Here is a 19,921-nt window from a genome sequence, read left to right on the forward strand (position 1 = left end):
AAAAACAGGTAAGGCATTCCACATATTGATTCCCTGAACAGAAAAAGCACTTCCTCCAAGTGATAAGGGCACATTACAGTCTCTGTTATATGCTCCATGTGTTATAGAGCCTGATGCTCTCAGTGGAATCACAAGGTCACTGAGCACCTGAGGAGCCTGATGATTTAAGCACTTAAAGATGAGTTTAAGATTAGAAAATATATATATATATATATCTTATCGGCTTCCTCTCTAAAACTTTTGTGGCTCTATTATATATCATCATCAGAGGCTTGATTGTTGAAGATGCTGCTTGTGACCAGGAGGTTACACAGTAACTTAAAACTCACATACTTTAAATACTTCGTCTTCCTGATCGATTAAATGTCAAAAAAGGTAGACAACAACACGCTAATGAGTTAAAGACATGTTTTCTTCAAATACCTTGTTTTGTCAGTGCAACTGTCCTAAACCAAGACATTTAGTTTACTATAGATGACCAAAAAAAAGGGAGGGAGGGGGATATTCACATTTTATTGTAAATTTGCAGAATTTTTGTCTATACTAACATGTCCGCAGGGGTGGCCCTAGAATAGATAATATCCCTCGTTACCAACAATGTACACGCGCTGACAAGAATATATTTTAAAAATATTTCAGCACAATTTATAATGTATGAATCCCAAAAAGGGTAAGATAATGTAGTAAGTATTAATATTACTCCCTGAAGTACTGGAGCTGCATAAAATTACAGACATGTTCTCTAAGTATGTTTCACAAGGTGAGTCATTGTTATACATTGATTGTGTAACCTGCAAGAAGACCCGTGACTGACTCGCCATGTTGAAATGTAATCTCTAAGGAATGTGACAGTAAACAATGACCAACAATCACATCCACTTTACTTCAAATATAATAGGATATTGTGTTACATACACGAGACAGCCATAGCAGCAAACACACCTGTATAACACAGCACTCTGGGGGAACACTGCACGCAAGTCAGGTAAGACTGACATCCTGTGCTTTAATTTAAAGAAAATAATGACTGAATTGGTGAAACAAAATGAGTCAGAATCACGTTTTCTCCCTTTTAGCGCTTGTATATAATGGATCAAAGTTTCGGAGGAGCTATGCTGCTAAAGAGGGACCTGAGAGTGTTGAACCAAAAGGAGGACAGAGACTTACAGCATAAATTAAACATGTTGGACAAACAGTTCCGGTACACTCGCAAAATGCTCCAGCAAAGAAGAGACTCACTGAAGAATGAGCAGAGAAGAGTGGTGATGGTGAAAGTCTGCGAGCCTAAAGCTACAGTCAACATCGCAATGACAGACATTTTGGAATTCAAAAATACAGAGACACAAGTCAAAGGTCTTCAAACGTCTGATGGCAGAAGACTTTATTCCAGTGAAGTGAAGCATCTGGGCGAGCAGAGTCGGTCCACATCAGCACCGCTACCGTCTGTCAAACCTACGAGTTCAGTGAGACACAGAGGCGACATCCAGAGCAGCCTGTCCTTCAGGCAGATGAGAAACCTCGCAACTATTGACTCAATATCAGAAAAAGAGCTGGCCAGGCGACAGCAGAAAGCGAGAGAGGAAATAGAGCGGCTGAGACAGTTCCAGAGGGAAACTTTGCACAACAGGGTGGCGGCTTTTATAGAGAAGCTCAAAGACAAAAGCAACATGCAAATACATGTGGAACCTCCATAGAGGAACTTCTTATCTAAAGTTTAATACCACAACATCAGACAAATAGAAGTGTTTTAATACAAAAAAATACATATACATTTATCTTTTTTTTCTGGATAAAACTACAGAATATTGCCCATCTTCCTCATTGTCATTAAAGCTTTGTGCACAGGAGTCTCCATGAGCAGGCTGCTGTTCTTCTTCCACTCTGGAGATTCAGGAAGCGCCTTGTTTGCTGGAAAATAGGAAAGGAAATGTTAGTTTCCGACACCTGCATTACCACATTAGTTGGAAGGAAATATTGAAAGTACATTTGAATGTGGAAAGTTTTATTTTTCCTGTAGAGACATCTATATCAGCAGATGTTGTACTTGAAAGTATATCTTCTCTATCAGACTAATTATGAACTTTTTGAACAACTATCAGCTATTTAATTCATCTTCCTTCTAATTATTTTACTGTAAGCAAAGTCATCAACAGAGGATGTGATAGACTGAACTAAACTTAGCGATTTTGTTCTTCAGGATAATTATTTGGACTTGTTGTTATTGTATCACAAATATGATATATAAGGTTACATTATTGTATTTGTTGTTCAGTTAAAAACTGTGGCTATGTAGCTTGAAATATTTAAATTTAAATGTCTACATTCTTTCGTTTCTATAAAATGTAAGATCTTCAGGTCCCTTAGGGTCAAAATTCCAAGATATTGAATTTACAATGATGTGAAAAAGGTGGGAAAAAACATAAAATCCTCACGTTTAAGAAGCAGGAGGTATTTTTGATGACTAGAATATTGTTGTCTTGTCAGCTCTAGTGTGGTGGTCATGTGAAGCGTGTATATTATGTGTGAAAAAGTGAATCGGCATCGTAGCTTTGTAGGTTGGAAGAGCTCTTTTTATTATGGATCACACAGGTAAAGATGCATACAGTCTGCTCCTACCTTTACATTCAAAGTGGACCCGTGTTGGGAGACATCTGGTGGGGTCCGTGTAGTCAAGCGTGCAGAGAACAGCCGTGTTCACTGTCGGCACAGTCAACAGCATCACCAGTATTGAACACAAAACGTTACTCTCCATCACCTCCACAGGCTTGTGGAGTTCCTGTGAACAAGCAGTAAAAAGCAATTGCTGATGATGATGTTCATTGAATGATCAATTATTTGTTCTACCGCTTATGTTATATATTCCTCTAACTCTTCCTTTATGTGATAATAAAGTTTACTGTTTGACAGTAGATTTTTACGTTCCATCTCTGTACATTATCTTCGTAAATTTTTTTAGATCTGAGAGATCATTGCCAAAAAATGTTCCAGTATTTTCTTATGTAAGGAAAAAAGATTCAGCGAATATATTGATACAAAGTCTTAATTAGCCACGTCCACAACAACTCCGAGACGTTTTATAAGATTTAATACCACAACCAAAAGAGTAAAGATTGGTACCTTTACAAGCTTCAGCTGCTGCCTGCGACCAGCAAAGCCGTTGAGATGTTTACTGAGGGCGTCCAGAAACGTCCTGACTTCCGCCTGCAGGTTGCTCTGCTCAGCCAGGCTGTCTAAGGGAATGAACGGGGGAATATTATGTCGACTGATCCTCAGCCTCGGCTTCAGGTCGATCTCCACGTTGTAGGTTTCCAAGTAGACGCCTTCGTAGGCCGTCGCCAGAGACACGCATACTCCTTTACCTTGACTTGTTTTGATGACATCGTACCCACCTGGTAACATAGAAAACGGAACAAGGAGGGTGAAAAGGGAGGATTGAGACATATTGATCAAGAACTTGGGACATATAGGCATTTTAAAAAGCATGTCATTGTTAAAAATAGAATAAATTAGTAAATTAAACAAGTTAAAGAGAGTACCAATGATGTGATGAGCGTGCAGAAGGTCTTCAAGTTGTGTATGTCTGGCCATCAGCCGCAGTAGTTCTGAGTTTTCAGAGTCTTCATCCATTTCCTCCTCCTCCTCCTCCTCTTCTTCTTCATGTGTAGACTGTTTATCCATAGACGCCCTCAATTTCTGGAGATTCTGTAGCAGGACGGGCACCAGCAAGAAAACACAAGAAGTTATAAAGCATTATAAATAAAGTTAAGGTGCCTTTCCTTCATTTAAATCAGCTGTGAAATGTCAAGGCAATCTTTGGACAAATCTCACGCCAAAACCATAATGATTGGTGTCACATTGCAATTTGCAAACTAGAGGTATGGGAATTGCTTTGTTAATTTCATATCCATCATCTTTATCTGCATTTTCTTCAATCTAAAACATATGCAATCTTAATATTCCGGCAAGAAATCCTCCATTACAAGGGTGAAAATGTTCAATTTTGGTTTTACATTAAAAGAGAGGTGTTTACTGAACTTAATGATCATTTAGGAAGATACCGGTTGATTTAATGCAATAAAAGTCCCAGCTTCAAAACCTACAGTACAGCCCCTGCAATAACCATTAAGTAGAATCAGCATTTCAAGAAGAAGTAGAGGGTTTTATTGACTCCATAAGTTTAAAATGGTGTTATAAAGAAAGTCGGTCGATCTACCTATCCACCTACCTATCTATCTTTGTATCTATCTATCCATCCACACAATTATTGTTTGTCACGTCCTGTTACCGCAATATACCATGGCGGGTATTATACACTGTAAAGAGTCATAACTCAGCACATATAATCAAACTCCTCCACCTTGTGTGTCTCTATCTCTGCCTTCAGCTGCTCTCTCTGGATCCTCAGTGCTTCAACTTTAGCCTTCAGTTCCTTCACGCGACTCGGCTGCTCAGGTCGAGTTTTACGGCTTCTCGCCTGAACCTCCAACAGACTCAGGTGACTCAAAACACCTGCGGAAGAAAGAATACTCACGTCAGATGACACGAACTAAAGTCGTGGAAAGAATGCCTTAGCCGTTAGCTTCAGCTAGCATTAGCTAACGAAGCTAAAAACAAACTGAAGCTAGCTGTAAGCAGCAGTAAGCTAGCTAAAAGGTAGCAGTAAACGAGCTTTCCCCGCTTCGAGTTACCTTTAGTAGATATCCCCTCCATGTTTTGCAAGTATATTTCTATATTTTTGTTGTAAATAAAGCTGCTTCTCAGATGAAGATAGTCACGTCAACTTGCGGATTATTTGATTTTGGCGGCTGGTACGTCACCACTCATAGCTCCGCCCGTCGCGTAACACCCCGGAAGTGAATTCAAAACAATTTGTGATCACATGGCGCAATGTACCGAGAGATAAGCCAGAAGGTAGGTTATTCTTACACTTTATTGACACAGCAGAGGAATTCATCTAGACAATCCCCCCTATGAATTAACTTCTTTTTTAGTCATAACGATATTAAAACAAGTTGTGGTTTTTTACTAATCTCACGCTCTTGAATGTCTTAGTAAGCAGTATGGTGCCATTGACAGTTAGTCTCACCCGGATGTCAAGAATTCAGGCATGTAAAGGTGAGTCTGTGTAAGGTTATTTTGTTTGTTCATATCTTTCTCGCCATACTAAATGTGTAGACATGTGATACTTTTTTCTTTGACTTATACTTCTCTTCGTGTCTGCACATATTCAGTCTGGTTAAGCAGCTGTTGACAGAGATTTGTGGGTCACTGGGTGAATTTGATTGATTTTGCCAACGCAGTCCACATTTGAATCAGCAGAGGAGTAGCACTGTTAGTTATTAGTAACTAATATAGCTAAAGTTACAACAGCAGTTTCTTCAACTTAAGTTAAAGTCACTTTAATATTGCTTTAGTATTCCTTCCTATGTCACGGTCTTATCAGTTTGTTTATAGAGGCCTTATTGGACTTTGTGCTGTTATTAATGATTTAGTTTTTCAAAGTAGAAATGGCAATCATTCTTTCATTCCAGTTTGTCAAATATGAAGATTTGCTGGTTTTGTAAGTTTAATATTACTGTAATCTAAGTATCTTAGAGATTTTATCAGACTAAACAAGACATATGGTGATATCAAATTAGGATGTTGAAAAGTTACGAGGCGCTTTTTTCACTATTTTGTGATGTTTAAAATACTGATTATAAGGCCACGATCGAAGAAATAATCACTTGATTTATCAACAAGGGAAATTATCTTTAGTTACAGGCCTTCTTGCAGGAAATACGATAAGTTTAAGTCATAATAATATTGATTATTTTCATTATGGATTAATCTGTCGATAATATTGTTGACTAATCTTTTACTGTATAAAATAGTCAAATGTGAAATTTTCAAATAGTTTGTTCTTTCCAAATAACCATCCAAAACCCAAGGATTTTATTTGTCATGAGATTATTTTGACCTGAGACACAGAAAAGCAGCAAATCATCACAATTTGAAAGCTGGAATCTGCAAATGTTTTGCATTCTGCTAAGAAATTATGTAAACCTAACTATTCTCTTAGATTCCCACAGGGGCTATGACAAAGAACCATAACTTTGGATTAAAGGACTTCAAAATAATCACTCAGATGATTGGCAGTACTTTTAAAATCTAGTCCCATTTGTTGCTTTTGACCTTCAAAAACAACATTGAGATTGGATGCTGCTGTTTGTCTTTATGATGCAGTATACACAATGGTAGCAGATGGCAGAGTAGCAGAGCACCTCCCATTTCCAAACTAGTAGTAGGTATTTTTGGATCAGCAGACACAAGCAGGGGAAAGTTGACACAGCAGTTGTGAGGCCTTGATTAGTTTCCACACACACTGAGAAACATACAGAAATATTAAAAACAGCTCCGGGACACCAGGGCATGAGGGAAGGGTATGGGGGTGTATCTTTTATTTATGCGCTCCTCAGGCAAACCAATTTCTTTATGATTTAAATGGATTGGACAAAGCATTTTGCAGGAGGCAACAGCTTTTCAGAGAGGTGCACTCTCTTACACACAGAGAAATACTTTAATCAATGTTTTCAATTTCTTGTACTTCCTTCAAGGCTGCTGGACTCTCCTGACTGATGGGTGTGGACAAAGACGCTTCCCATCCGTCTGAATGTGTGTCTGCAGGAGAACTAAACCCTCTGCACCTGCAGCCGAGACTCAAAGACAATCATCATGGACCCGTCCGACCAGAAGCACTTCACGGTTATAGACTATGTGATATTCGCGGTGTTGCTCGCTGCCTCAATATGCATCGGGCTGTACCACGCCCTCTCAGGTGGACGTCAGCGCACCACACAGGAGTTCTTGATGGCCGACAGGAGCATGAGCTGTCTTCCTGTCTCCCTGTCGCTCATCGCCTCATTCCAGTCCGCTGTGGCGATTATAGGCGTACCAGCGGAAATCTACACTCACGGTACTCAGTACTGGTTCATCGGCTGTGCCTACATTCTGGGCCTCCTCATTCCTGCTCATGTTTTCATTCCAGTGTTGTACAGACTGCGGCTCTCTAGCGCCTACCAGGTATGATGGATGTTTTTACTATCTTTTACATTTGAATTGGATAAGTTTCAAATCTATGGTGAGTTTCCTTCATGACAGTTTTCATGTTGTTTTGTTTCACAGTATCTTGAACTGCGCTTCAGCAAAGCAGTGCGTATCTGTGGAACTTTGACCTTCATCTTTCAGACGGTGGGTGCAACACTTAGACTTCACATACTAACGCACCTATCTGTCTGTTCTCTCTCAATAACTAATTCCACTATCTAAGCTCCGAGTATCTGCTGATACAGAATACTGATCTGATACGAGTGCTGTCTTATTCCCAGATATAAAATCAGAACAAAAAGGATTGTTGGGACTCTTTGCCTGACATAATATTTTTATTTATGACAGTTGGATGAAAATAATGATACCACTCATGCTTTTACGCGATTTAAGCCAAAGCCAGCCAGCAGTTACCTTAGCTTAGAACTGAGACTTCAAACGGGTCAAAACGGACTAGATCCACCCACAGACTGTATAAAAAGATGGACGACATGACAGCTCCCTAAAAGTGAAGCCAAACCCTCTCTATCGCCCCCTGCTGACTGGCTGCAGTATAGCTCATAAAGCCCGCCTCCTCAATGTTAACAGATGGGACATGAGTCAAACTGTAAAATCAAAATACACGTCAAATAAATGTCAACATGGTTTCTGCCATTATAGTTAGTTCTTATCATGCTGATTTAAGTCCAAGTGTTCATTTTTCTGACAAGTTTATTTTTAATTAGTTATTTGATGCTGTAAAAAGGATGATTGACAGCTCTGCTGACAAATACGGCTCCTGCTCTGTTCTGGATTAGCAGAGTGGAGGAGAAAGGGCGACCACCCGCCGATCTCTATTGTGAAGCTCTGGCTCCATATGACGTCACCATCGCAAGATGGCAGCGTTTGTCATGGGGGGTATTTTGGCTTCAATTTCATACAATGAGAGCAGATGGAGACACGTCGTCCATCTATATATACAGTCATTGGATCCACATGCCAGCACGCCTAAAAAACACTTGCAGAATTATATTATATCTTATTAGTTTATTCTGCACAAAAACTAAAGTGTAAAATGACAAATCTTTTACTGTTCACTGCAGCATTTATGCAGGACAGGCAATTAGCTTTAGATAGAGCCAGGATAGCTGTTTCCTGTGTCATGCTAAGCTAAGCTAAGCTAAACAGCTGCTGGCTATAGCTTCATATTCAGCCTACAGACATGAGATTGGTGTCAACCACATTTAACTCTCAGTAGGAAAGCAAATAATCTTTAATAAGCTAATTATAGCCATGTTACTTATGAATTGGATACCTTATAAGAACCCCTAAAAAATACCAAAGCTGCGCCTATTTATTGCTCTCATGATCTTTATTGTATTCACATTGAATCAGGTGGAAAGTCTCTAATTTGTCTTCTACTTTTCTGCAGGTTATCTATATGGGAGTTTGTGTTTATACTCCTGCCTTTGCACTAAATGCAGGTACGAAAAGTTCATGTGTTTTTTCTCTGATCCAGTGATTTTGAATCGATGATGTCTGTGGTTCAATGTGTTTGTGTTTTCTTTCAGTTACTGGATTTGAACTATGGGGAGCAGTGCTGGCCACTGGACTAGTGTGCACATTATACACAACAATAGTGAGTTTTAGAGATGATTTTCATACAGCCTAAATTAACGTTACTTCAAAGTTCTATATAGTTACAATTTGTTGAGAAGTCCATATTTTAAGGAGAGCATGCATTAATATAAAGGGATAATATAAAAGATGGGACCATATCTTAATTAAGAATATATCTGCATGTACACATCTACATCTGACTTCTTCCCACGTGTGTCGTCTGTTCCTGACAGGGAGGTTTGAAGGCTGTCATCTGGACGGACGTCTTTCAGACTGTGGTGATGTTTGCAGGGCAGCTGGCTGTCATCGTGGTGGGGGTGCAGCAGACCGGAGGAGTGTCTGAAGTCTGGAGGAAAGTCTCGGAAGGAAACCGCATCGCTGCTCTCGAGTGAGTCCGTACTGTAGTTTGTGGGAGAACGACCAGCATCAGTGATGAATGTGGAGAGAAATGCTTCAAAGTTTACGCCATGGAGATATTCCTTAGATTAAAGTAAGTGTACGTTTTTAAGTATTGTCTCATTACTGTTTGTTTCCTGCGTGTGGTCAGCCTAAATCCAGATCCTACAGTGAGACACACCTTCTGGACTCTTGGGGTTGGAGGGGTCTTCCTCATGCTGTCCCTGTACGGAGTGAACCAGGCTCAGGTCCAAAGATATCTCAGCTCACGCACAGAGAAGGAGGCTGTCAGGTACACAGACTGATCACATACTGAACTCCCCTGGTTTTTCATCTGGCCACCATTAGGGTCAAAATATTCACTTCTTCAATACTTTTCTTATGACTCATATTCCCAACAACCTCATCAGAACGTTGTGTTGATACTTTGTACTAATATGCAAAGTTAGCATGCTAACACTTGTATGTGGCTGACCGCATCATGTCAATGTGCGCTTTTGTGGGCAATGTGTAACAAGGACTGTCCTTGTGAGGCTGATGATAACGTGTTTGAAAGCAGGTTCGGCTGCGGATGTAGGTGAGGATAGTGGACGGGCAGCCCCGCCTACTCCCCAAACAAATTATCCAGAGCCGTATAGACAGAGAGTCGCGTCAATGGAGGTCAAATATGCTCCATGATCCGCCATTGTGATGTTGCGACTCTCTCTCTCTACGGCTGTGAAAGTACCGTCACTCATTCAGTCACATACAGACCCATTTGTAGGGCTGACCCCTTGCTAAACATTAGCACTTTAGCGGTTTCCTTGTGACAACATGCAATGTTAGCACCTAGTTCAAAGTACAGCTGTGTCTACGTACCTCACAAAGAGCTGCTAGCATATCGTTTATGTGGTTCAAAGATAATGTAAAGAAAGGGTCAAAATTAGTGCTCGTAACTCGTAGGTTGTGACTTCAGGTTCACACATGCACATAGGAAATTTGTGCGTCTGTAGCTCAGACTTTGTGAAATCTCAAAGTGGAAATTTTTTTTTTTCAAATGCACACGACACATGAAATACATCTGCAGACTGTGTTTTTGTGAACATTATTTTGCGAGCTCAAAATCTTTTTGACCTTTATTTGGCTCCATACTTTACAACCTGACAGTCTGATCGGGTTCTGGTCTTGTTTCACTGTGAAGTCACATTTTTAGCATAAGCATACATGTATAGATATTTAGGAAAAAACATTCAACTTATTTTACTTTCAAATATTAATTTGATCTCTAGGAAGTTCAATGCAAACCACCCCAGTAATGATTGTTCACGCTTCTGTGAGTTATGAAATTAATACTGATGCATCTATCTGACCTACAAAAGCAAGCAAGACCAACAGTGACAACCAGGAGATTAACATCACATGGGAGAAACTGCCTTCGTTGACTTCTTCCACAGCAAAGATCCTCTATGAGTGATATGTTTAAATGTTAAAAGAAAGCAGGATGACATTATTCACCAGAAAACACTTCTACACCTGTAGATGACAAGACGGCAAAGAGATATTAGATATTTCTTTGTCCACAGGGGGCGCTAAAAACGACACAAACTGAAAGTTTAAATTCTCCTTACAGGAGATGTTGCCTAAAAAGTCCGGAAACTATCCAAAAAGAAGACGTCAGAAATGTTTACGGTGTTCCTCCCTCTCTGCAGGTCCTGCTACATGGTGTTTCCCTCCCTGCAGCTGGCTCTGGCTCTGAGCTGTGTGATGGGACTGGTCATGTTTGCACGTTACTGCGGAGAGGATCACTCTGACAAGCTGGCCGCCTCTTCACAGGATGCTGTGAGTTTCAGTCTCCCCTTTAATGTTGTTATCAGCTGAATCACCTGCTCTATGTTATAAACGGGGGCATCATTTTTTTCTGTCTATTTTTTATGCATTTTGATGTCAAGTGAGAAGTATAAAGGTAAAAGCTGAGTTCATTCTGAGTTATATAAATAAACCTGCAGGGCACAGTGAGCTGCAGGAGTATTTGCATATTTTAGGTCCCTCTGCCACGCTGCACGTCATCAGATTTGTATTTTGCATCTGTTGGTAAATAGATGTATGCAAACTAATTTGAAGGTTTCAGGAAATGTATTTTACAATGTGTCCTGTTCCACAGATGGTGATATACTTTGTGATGGACATGCTGCAGGGTCTGCCTGGACTTCCTGGACTGTTTGTTGCGTGTTTGTTCAGTGCAGCTCTCAGGTACGGAGGAGTTGGTTTCAGCACGTTTATCAGTCAACACATTAATACCCAAACCATCATGCTTAGTTAATCCCCTTTGCATGTTGTTAGTGGTCACAGATGTCAGTGACAGGGCTAAACCTGGTTAAAACCACAGAGTAAATATTTGTTGTAGGACTTAAGTGTTATGTTATTAGTTATGAGGCTGTTTCTGGTAGTTACACTAAGCATAGTACAAGTAAGTACTTTTCACCACTTTTTTTGTTCTGTGATGATAATTTTTTAGCCCTGAACTTACAATTCTAATTCAATTCAGTTCAACTTTCAGACGGGCATGCGACCAGAGTTTAGTACGGGAAGTGTTTTTGTTTGTAGCACGTTTGTAGTCCGAGTAGTATTGACCAATCACGTATCAGCAGGCTGCGGAGTTTGCAGGGAAAACAGTCCGTGTGGAGAGCAAAAGCAGACGGAACGTAATGCGCCGTAATGACATCCCGGCTCCCATCTGACAACGATTTAGCTTCTGCAGCAAGTTCAGCTAACAATCCGTTATAGATCAAAAATCCACCGTGAGACAAATTTGCTTGATGCTGTGTCACGAAACCAGATCAGTGTTTAGATTTCCCGACTTCCTCGAATGCATCAGAAACGATTGAGCAGACCTCCGTTCGACAAACGAGCATTTTAAAAGTAGTTTTCTTCTCCTCTTGAGGACAGACCTGACAAAGCTTGCATTTTGACTTTTTACTAATCTGCATCATGATGTTGAAATTTCAGACCCGTTAATTAAAGTAGATCACAAGAAAAACGGTTTCTTTTTCAGCCTCGCACCACTATAGTCAGCCAGAGTGATGCCTCTATGTAACTTACTATTTACAGTGAAACTGAGACTCACCAGAAACGGATGAACGGGCGCTCCTCCGAACCAAGACATAACAGAAATCCAGAAATATCTGGAGGGGCATTGCTCCCAGAGTATATATCGTTGTTTGACTATAGCTGATGGGTTCAGAGATTGATTAGGCACAAACGCAGTCTTATACAAGCGTCATAGACTATATACACCAAAATAATAGTCGTTAAAAATCCACCTTTTAAACAGTTTCGGCAAAGAAATGAGCATCATACACTTTTGAAGTGAACACTGTTGTATTAGGCTACATTAGTGTTAGCTAGGTGAACTTAATAAACTGGTATCTAAGGATTTAACCTGCCATAAATCTTGACTGCAATACATAAAATTAAACAGTCCTGGTTATCTTGTTAAACCAACTGAGCCGTGCTTTTATTTTGAAGCTTTTCAGAACCCTTTTATTTCCTTCCTGTACGCTGCGAGTTCCAAAGGCGAACAATTTATTTACATTTGAATGTTACTTCTTGTATTTTAAAGATGGAAGTAATGATATTTTATTTTATGTCTTTCAGCACCATCTCCTCTGCTTTTAACTCTTTGGCCACTGTGACGATGGAAGACCTCATCAAACCACATTTTCCCGCCATGACAGAAGCAAGAGCAACCCTGCTGTCCAAAGTCCTAGGTTAGCTCTCTGAAGTTTAAAATCCAGCATCTACATGTTAAAACAATAATAATGTTTGTTTGTTCTAAAGCTTTAACTCATGTCTCCTTAATCAGCCATGTCCTATGGGCTGCTGTGTCTGGCCATGGCCTATCTCACTCACCTGATGGGGGACTCAGTCCTGCAGGTAAGCAGCAGATTGTGTGATTAAATAATAACCAACGTTTCTCTCAACGTTTGCGCTGACTGTTTATACTGTTTGAGCTGCAGATGGCTTTGAAAATCTTCGGGATGGTTGGTGGTCCCATTCTCGGTCTGTTTTGTCTCGGCATGTTCTTCCCCTGGGCCAACTCCACCGTAAGTTTAACATTTGATATATTTATTTGTTAAACTCTTTTTGAAATAAAATTGTAGCATAAACTAGAATTAAAACACAAATATTTCAGGAACATAAAACCAACTTGTCAACTTTCATTTCTCACTGTAAACATTTTTTAAATGTTTTAGCTTGAAGTCTTTACAGCAGTTGTTACTAACATTTTGGCTAACGTCTTAAAATGCAGTGAGAAAGAGGGAGAAGTGTCTACTTGTGGCCCCAGAGAACAGATTAATTATTAATCTTGATGCAGAAAAACATGAATTTGCATTTTTTTATTTCATTTTTCTTGGAAATTCAGCTAAAATTTAACCTAAATCCTGTCTTCTCCAGTCTTTATATTTGTTTTTGTAAAGGAGGGATGAATTATTTTGTGAACCCTGAAATTATCAAATCAATCAATCAATCAAATTGTATTTGTATAGCGCCAAATCATACCCAGAGTTATCTCGAGACACTTTACAAAAAGAGCAGGTCTAGACCGACTCTTTGTTATTTAAAGTACTTTGCACTTAGCAATATTCGGCACATTGGCAGAAAAACTTCCTTTTAACACAACACCTCGAGCAGAACCAGACTCATGTCGAACAGCCGTCTGCCTCGACTGGATGGGCCGAACATGGGATAGAAGGAGATGCAGGATAGAGACAGGCAAAGAGAGAAACAACAACATATGTTCTTGTTACAACAACATATGTCCTTGTTACATGAACAAAAACAGACACATACTTATGGTTACAATGCCAATAATACTGGTAGACTAGGGTGAAGATTAGCAAAATAAATAAATAAATAAATTAACGAGAGAAGCAGAGTAATGATAAAGGCTGAAGTAATCGTAACTGTAACAGTTTTACAATTGTTATAGTTATTTTCAGCCTTGTTTTGGATCTTGAATCCCACATAAGAAACAACTCCTTACTTGATTACTCCTTCCTGTTATTCTGACTATTGACCTGCTGTAACAAGCAAATTAAGTCAGCAATAAAGGTAATAAAATCTTATCTTATCTTACACCTCTTCCTAACATGCAGCGAGCAAGCAAACTACATGGGATGGTGCCCAGAATATTGTTACGTATGATTTGTCTCCACAAATGAAATAATACATGTACTTTAACTTTAAAAAAAAAACAACCGAGATGAGAGGTTTTTAAAGGAGGGGTCTTATGCTAATTTCAAGCTTCATATTTCACTCTGTTCTACCTGTAGAGTAGCTTAGCTTAATGTACAGTTAAAAAAACTCCCTCATACAGCCTCTGCCTGAAACGACTCAGTCAGCTCTGTCTCTTTAAGAAACCCCGCCCCGACAAGCCAGCCTTCTTCTGATTGGCCAGCTCTCTCCAAAGCCTGCTGAGGCTGCACTTTGCGATGTCACAAAGTGTAGCGTGTAGAAAAACTGTGTGAAACCTGGCGTTCACAGCAGCCTATTCCCATCGTTACAAACTGGTGTTACTGTTTGTTCACAGATAAAAGTTATAAACAAAAAGCCTGCAGGTCAAGAAAAGTAGTCATCATGCCCTTAGATAGTTAAGATCTTGTCTGTTTTCCTGTTGTCACCAGGGAGCGTTGGCAGGTCTTGGAGCGGGTCTGTCTTTGTCTTTCTGGGTCGGCATCGGGAGCACCGTGACCCGTAGCTCCGGCACGAGACCGCTGCCACCAACATGCAGAGCCGTCCTGCTGTCGGACAACACGACCGCTGCTATTCAGAGCGCACTCAGCAACGTCACTCTGAGGTATCAGGCACAGACAGCACTGTGTGTTTGGTTCTGACTGCCATCATTTCACAATTTAATCGTCTCTGTTTGCTCTTTAGCCGACCGTCAGGGCTGAAGAGGTTTTATTCGTTGTCCTACATGTGGTACAGTGCATTCAGCTGCTGCTCGGTCATTCTGACAGGCCTGATCATCAGCTTTATCACAGGTAGGAGAGTTCTTACATGTAAACAGGCTGTCTATAATCCACATCTTTTCTTAACAATCAACTCTAAAATGATTATATACTTTTTCTATGTAGGCCCTATGAGAGAAGAAGATGCGACACCAGGTACCATCTATCCCTTGTTTGGGAAACTGCTTTGTTTTCTACCTGAACACCTAAAAAAGAAGCTCTGCTGTGTGACTCCTCTGGGACAGACGGTAAGTAAAATGAGCTCTTGTTACAGAATGAGCTACATATTTGAAAACACAATATTGACTGATAATAAGGTAGAGACATTAGTGAAGTTGAGATCAGTTCCTTATCATCCTTATCAGGTTTTGTCTCACCTTGAAGGAGTTCCTCCGCAATAACAACCTGCTCACTATACATAATCCCGCTTATTACAAGGCTATCTACTTACGAAATCAATTATTTGACACAAAATATTGATTTGGAAATTATTTTACTAACTTCAAATGTATTACATTTCCGTTTAAAAATACTTTGTTACACTCACAGTGAGAGCTGCGTCCATAGCAACGGTTAATTCAAGCATTCTGAAAATAAGCGAGCCTAGCTGTTTTTACTCATATTAAAATACGGTTACCTAGCTAATATTACTCATATTAAAATGAGCTAAGCTTTTTACTCACGTTAAAATGAACTAAGCTAGCTGTTTTTACTCGCCTTAAAATGAGCTAAGCTAGCTGTTTTACTCACGTTAAAATGAGCTAAGCTAGCTGTTTTTGCTCACATTAAAATGAGCTAAGCTAGCTGTTTTACTCACGTTAAAATGGGCTAAGCTAGCTGTTTTTACTCGCGTTAAAATGAGCTAAGCTAACTGTTTTTACTCGTGTTAAAATGAGCTAAGCTAGCTGTTTTTACTCGCGTTAAAATGAACTAAGCTAGCTGTTTTTACTCACTTTAAAATGAGCTATGCTAGCTGTTTTTACTCACATTAAAATTAGCTAACCTGTTTTTACTCGCCTTAAAATGAGCTAAGCTAGCTGTTTTACTCACGTTAAAATGAGCTAAGCTAGCTGTTTTTGCTCACATTAAAATGAGCTAAGCTAGCTGTTTTACTCACGTTAAAATGAGCTAAGCTAGCTGTTTTTGCTCACATTAAAATGAGCTAACCTGTTTTTACTCGCATTAAAATGAGCTAAGCTAGCTGTTTTTACTCACGTTAAAATGAGCTAAGCTAGCTGTTTTTACTCAGGTTAAAATGAGCTAACCTGTTTTTACTAACGTTAAATGAAAACATTTCCTCTGATGGTGAAGTAAGATACGGTGAACAGGACCGCAGGAATCAGCACAGCACCTGATAGAGGTTGTCAGAGTCTGTTGACATTTTCCACCGTCGTATCCCGCACTGTGTTCTGTTTAATGTTTACTTCATGTGCCGTCTTCAGTTTTGTAGACGTCTCTGTTGTAGCTTCAGTTTTTGTTTCGTTTAACCGTTATTGCTTTCTATCCACTGTTTTCGTCTGTTTTGTTTTTTCCCTGTGTAAATAGACTGATGTCAAATTTACGGGACTTCTTTCAGCGGATTGAAATGATTAGTTAGTCCTCCGGATTGTGTGATTAGAGCCGCATCCCTAGCAACGGTCTGTTCTTCATAGCAACGGTCTGTTGCTGAGAAATAGCAGACCTCGAAATGCCGTAATTAGCCAATCAGAATCAGGTATAAGGTAGAAAACTAAAACTAAAAATACCATTAAAATTAAAAGATTAAAATAAAATACATGCAATGAATAACCATCGGACGAACCTAAAAAGTTAGAGCACTCACAATGTGTAAAATCAAGTTCCATTTGTAAAACATAAGTTTAAGTTTGAAGAAACATGTGGTTATGAGTAGTTAAATATAAAAGTAACTTTATCTTACCTATTTAACCTTGAGTGATCTTTTTATTTTTCTCATAGGTCTCAACACAACAAATTCAGCCTCCACACCACAAAGAAAGCAACGGATTAGTCTCCCAGCAGGAGGACGAACAATCACAAGGAGAGGCAGACACTTTTCTTCCTCCCGCACCTTTTGTGGAGTTTGAAACAGGTGTGTGACATCACAGTTTCCTATCTGACTGGAAAACGGTTTGAAGGTCTTCACACAAAGCACAGATTATAGAAGCATTTCTATTTCTTATGTTGTTGCCTTTGCTTTGTGATGAAGACATAATGTAACATAAGTTTGCACTGTAAAATGCTGCAGCGAGGTCAAAGTTGAAACGGTCAATCAAAACTGAATGTTGTTTTTAATCTACTGAAATTGATGTCCTCAAGAACAGACCTGAGTGCAGCTGAGCCTGTTATAGCTTCACTCAACCGGTGTATGACGACTGACTCATATTCAAACTGCACTACACTGTTATTAAAACGCCTGTATATACTTGTGCATTTATATGCCTTTATACTTAGGCATATAAAAACGATACTTGACTATTGTTTGTCACTACTGCAGCTGTACCAATGGTTGTGATATGAGGGGATTAAAGTGCCTCACTTTTAAGAATATGAAACAGAATTTGTCTGTGTAACAGCTGAAAAGAAAAACACTTTTTCTAAGAGGATTAAAGATTTTTTACTTAAACTTTTTGCATTGTTTTGTCCTCTAATTTCATCTCCCTTAAAGCTCCTGTGAGGAGTTTTTCACAGGTTGTGAAACAGACTGAAATTAATTCTGATTACTCGATATGAGCTACCAAAGCAAACCAGACCATCAGCGACAAGACTGATTATTTCTGTATAGTTATTTTTAATGCCTGAAACTGCTGGCGAGAGGTCGGTGTCAGAAGAAGCGATTAACTGCACGCTGCCTTTGTTTACATTTTCCATTGCAAAATTTAAAGTGAGTGATACATGTGACTTAAAGAAAGCAGGAGGAGATTTTTTGTTAAAACCACTTAAGCATGTAGAGGACAAAATCAGCAAAGAGATAAGAGGTACGGCTTTGTCCACAGGGGGCGCCAAAATCAACACAAACTGAAAATTCGTCACAGCAGCTTTAACTGAAAGATCATTTCATCCATCCATTATTTATACCGCTTATCCTGTTCAGGGTCGCGGGGGGCTGGAGCCTATCCCAGCTGTCATTGGGCGAAGGGCAGGGTACACCCTGGACTGGTCGCCAGTCAATCACAGGGCTGACAAGATAATTTCCGTAATGTTTATTTTTATTCAGTAAAATTACCATCCAATAGAAAGGGTACTTTACTGATTCAGTACAACTCTGAGGTATTTCTTCTCGGTGACATTTCAGATGCTAAAAACCTGAGAACAAAAAACAGAACCACACAAATTAAATTGTTCTATAATAAATAATAATGTAACACTGATAAAGCCTATCTGGCCTCAATAGTTACTGCCTTTACACTTTTGAATGCAGGATTAAACTATGTATTTTGGATGCTTGATTAAAAGTAAAACTTTTTCACTTTCTTTCGAAACGTACAACTCCGGAAAAAATGAAGAGACCACTGCAGTTCTCAAAAGTTCTTCTCTGTTTTGTGTTAAATTAACTTCAGTTTCATATAAACAACATTTCTCACTACTTCAAAATAAAATATTCTCATTTAGTCTTTTATTTGCAGGAAATAACAACCAGTTAAGATAACTAAAAGATGCAAAAAAAGATGTGTTCAGACCTCGAATAATGCAAAGAAAACAAGTTCATGTCTAAAAATAAGAAGACTTATGTTCAGTTCAGAAATCAATATTTGGTGGAATAACCTGGTTTTTAATTACAGTGTTTATGCGCCTTGGCATGCTCTCCACCAGTCTGTCACAGTGCTGTTGGGTGACGTTAGGCCACTGTTTGTGCAGCTCAACTTTGTTTGATGGCTTGTGACCCTCCATCTTCTTCTTGATCACATTCAGGAGGTTTTCAATGGGGTTCAGATCTGGATCGGGCCGGCCAGAATAGAGAAAAGGGCACTGTTAGCAACATTCGGAGTGGTCTCTTAATTCTTTCCCGGAGCTGTGTGTTTGGTATGTGTGCATTTACTATTTTATTCTCAAGATGATGTATTATATACAGTATATTTTTCGTTATGTGTTTCTGCGTGTGTGTGTGTGTGTGTGTGTTTCTGTGTGTGTGTGTGTGTGCGTGAGGGCGTGCGTGCGTGCGTGTGTGCGTGTGTGTGTGTGTGTGTGTGTGTCATGATTATCCAAATGGGGTCAGAAAAGGGGAAGTCCTGCTTCACAAAGCTTCTATACACGGTGCCTAGACATTCATTGGCGCCACTGGACGCTTTCATGAAATACAATCCGAAAGGGCACAGTGATGCTTTTGTCACTGTTATAACTGTTAACATCAGCTTGCACATGAAACAAGCACACATGCGGATGTTTGTTGGGTATAATGTTGAAGATGTTCATGTATGTTAACATGTTAGCATGCTAATATTTGCAGTTTAGAACCAAACCAAATGGAGCTGAGGCTGATATGAAAGTTGTTCATGAAGCTCTGCAGGTCTTGCTAAAGTCTTAGACATTAAATATGACCTACAATTTTTAAACAAGGATTAAGTAAGGAGTGAGTAAGTAAAGTTTACAGAGCAAGATCACAAAGTGCTTCACAAAATAACGATCAAAAAATGAACAAAACCCAGAATAGAAAAGTGCAATTGTACAAAATTATGTTACATGATCAAAAGCCAAATTGAAAACATATGTATTTAACTGCTTTTAAAAGCGTCAGTTAAAACCACAAAACTGTATATGAGTTGGAAGAGTGTTTCAAGAGACTCAAAGGTACAATCACCTTTTGCGCTCAGTCGTACACGAGGAACAACAAGTAGACCCTGGTCAGAGGACCT

General features: G+C 39.4%; 2 protein-coding genes across 2 annotated transcripts; one reads left to right on the forward strand and one right to left on the reverse strand.

Annotated features, from left to right (window-relative positions):
- Positions 1–1,330: 1,330 nt before the first annotated feature.
- cenpo (centromere protein O) lies at positions 1,331–4,770 on the reverse strand. Its single transcript, XM_069662395.1, has 6 exons — positions 4,689–4,770; positions 4,358–4,509; positions 3,537–3,702; positions 3,118–3,389; positions 2,617–2,776; positions 1,331–1,908 (listed from the first exon to the last, which is right to left on the reverse strand). The coding sequence occupies exons 1-6, from the start codon at positions 4,708–4,710 to the stop codon at positions 1,796–1,798; spliced, it is 885 nt and encodes a 294-aa protein (XP_069518496.1). The 5' UTR covers positions 4,711–4,770; the 3' UTR covers positions 1,331–1,795.
- Positions 4,771–4,874: 104 nt separating this feature from the next.
- slc5a6b (solute carrier family 5 member 6) lies at positions 4,875–17,667 on the forward strand. The gene is made up of 17 exons (XM_069661621.1): positions 4,875–4,911; positions 5,053–5,115; positions 6,597–7,062; positions 7,165–7,230; positions 8,498–8,549; positions 8,637–8,704; positions 8,919–9,073; positions 9,233–9,373; positions 10,770–10,899; positions 11,222–11,310; positions 12,715–12,827; positions 12,923–12,993; positions 13,077–13,163; positions 14,745–14,917; positions 14,998–15,104; positions 15,198–15,319; positions 17,028–17,667. Exons 3-17 carry the CDS (start codon positions 6,715–6,717, stop codon positions 17,166–17,168), a joined length of 1,863 nt encoding a protein of 620 aa, XP_069517722.1. The 5' UTR covers positions 4,875–4,911; positions 5,053–5,115; positions 6,597–6,714; the 3' UTR covers positions 17,169–17,667.
- Positions 17,668–19,921: the final 2,254 nt, after the last annotated feature.

This window comes from Semicossyphus pulcher, unplaced genomic scaffold (genome assembly GCF_022749685.1).
Source record: "Semicossyphus pulcher isolate SPU_LCO1_2020_fin unplaced genomic scaffold, fSemPul1.0.p SCAF_14, whole genome shotgun sequence".
In the NCBI taxonomy this organism is placed as follows: domain Eukaryota; kingdom Metazoa; phylum Chordata; class Actinopteri; order Labriformes; family Labridae; genus Semicossyphus; species Semicossyphus pulcher.